Source organism: Anarrhichthys ocellatus, unplaced genomic scaffold, assembly GCF_004355925.1.
Source record: "Anarrhichthys ocellatus isolate YVR2014 unplaced genomic scaffold, GSC_Weel_1.0 scaffold4466, whole genome shotgun sequence".
In the NCBI taxonomy this organism is placed as follows: domain Eukaryota; kingdom Metazoa; phylum Chordata; class Actinopteri; order Perciformes; family Anarhichadidae; genus Anarrhichthys; species Anarrhichthys ocellatus.
This window is the reverse complement of record NW_022284440.1, coordinates 1-1,456: the sequence shown is the minus strand read 5'-3', so window position 1 is coordinate 1,456 and position 1,456 is coordinate 1. Positions and strand designations below refer to the sequence as shown.

General features: G+C 43.5%; 1 protein-coding gene across 1 annotated transcript; it reads right to left on the bottom strand.

Annotated features, from left to right (window-relative positions):
- Positions 1-535: 535 nt before the first annotated feature.
- LOC116379504 (signal transducer and activator of transcription 5B-like) lies at positions 536-1,450 on the bottom strand. Its single transcript, XM_031841458.1, has 2 exons — positions 1,201-1,450; positions 536-963 (listed from the first exon to the last, which is right to left on the bottom strand). Exons 1-2 carry the CDS (start codon positions 1,401-1,403, stop codon positions 804-806), a joined length of 363 nt encoding a protein of 120 aa, XP_031697318.1. The 5' UTR covers positions 1,404-1,450; the 3' UTR covers positions 536-803.
- Between the last annotated feature and the right edge of the window lie 6 nt (positions 1,451-1,456).

Genomic DNA, 1,456 nt, shown 5'->3' with positions numbered 1-1,456 from the left:
GAATACGATTATATTTAGTGTATATACTGTGCATTTTTATTTACTTTATTTTCTTAAATTTAATAGGTCCTGCTCTGTTATTTTATTATATTGTATATATTGTGCATTTTCCATATTTAATATTTTTATTTTAATTTTATTGTGTAACCTTGTTTGCTGCTGCCACAGACAAATATCCCCTTGGGGATGAATAAAGTATATTTCTATTCTATTCTAATAAGTGGATGACGTCACCCATTGGCTTGTGGACTACAGTTTTGATGGCTTGAGTTTGGCATTTTGGCCATCGCCATCTTGGTATTTTGCAACGAGTTAACGGAAGTGACCATATTTGGAATGTGGAGTAGCAACGCAGAGACACCTTATAAGTCTCTGGTAGAGACCTGTCAATCACTGTGTAGCCCCGCCCTAAAGCATCCCCTGCTTTATGGTCTGTTTGACTCTAAATGGACCATAATGTACTAAATGAACATCATGCTGTATTGAAGAAGACTTGAAACTAGAGATTGAGAGCATAAACTCATGTTTACAATGTTTACTGAGGTAATAAATCAAGAGAGAAGTAGTCATTTTCTCATAGACTTCTATACAACCAGAGGAGTCACCATGAGGTCACAATCTGACAGAACCAGGTGAACTACATCATTAGCGAAAAGTAAAAATGGAATCCTGGGGTCACCACATCAGACACTCGGTGTCAGTTGGATTCTCCTTTTTCAGAACCCTGGCTTTTCAGTGCCACCTGCCAGTCCACAGGCACTGCCACGACCTCCACACTACACTGAAGCGGCGACGTCTAGTTCTCACCTAGTAACCAGGGCAGAGATGATGTCGGTGATGTCGCTGTTGAGTTTGCTCAGCAGCTCTTCCATGGGGCCCGGCAGAGGAAGCTGCTGGGTGAGATGTTCACAGCGTCGGATCTGCTGCCGGTTCTGCCAGATCAGGTCAGCCAGCTTCTCACACCTGGTGGACAGTAGACACACCGCCACAGTGAAGAAGTAAAAGAGAAGAGGAGAAAATGAGGCAGGGTTCCTCTATGTTAGTGGATATACAGCCTGTCTATAGGTTTATGCTTTTTATAGACATTATATTTTATGTTAGAAAATTCAAACTTCCCTCTACATCAGAAAAGAGGGAGGTAAAGCTCTGTCCTAAAATATAATATGCCAGTTAAAATGATTGTAACAGTTTAGTATATACCAGGACTGCAGGACATCCAGTCCCCCCTCATGAGGACCTCCGTTGCCAGCCAGCTGCTGCCTCCTCTTCCACTGGATGAGTTCCTCATCCAGGATCAGAGTCTGCTGCTTCCTCAGCAGGGTCAGGGTCTTCTGGTGTTGTTCCGACAGGTCCTGCAAACACACCACCATCCACATGCTGAGAAACCCTTGCATTTGTGACATGCTGGAGCAGATTCACAAAGACAGGACTGCAGCCGCTGACAGCACCATGAACT

Bases quoted from the DNA above. Each gene is read 5' to 3' on its own strand.
- LOC116379504 (XM_031841458.1), bottom strand. From the start codon at position 1,403: ATGTCACAAATGCAAGGGTTTCTCAGCATGTGGATGGTGGTGTGTTTG. The intron at 964-1,200 runs GTATATACTAAA...ACTGTCCACCAG, and splicing joins CTGGATGTCCTGCAGTCCTG to GTGTGAGAAGCTGGCTGACC.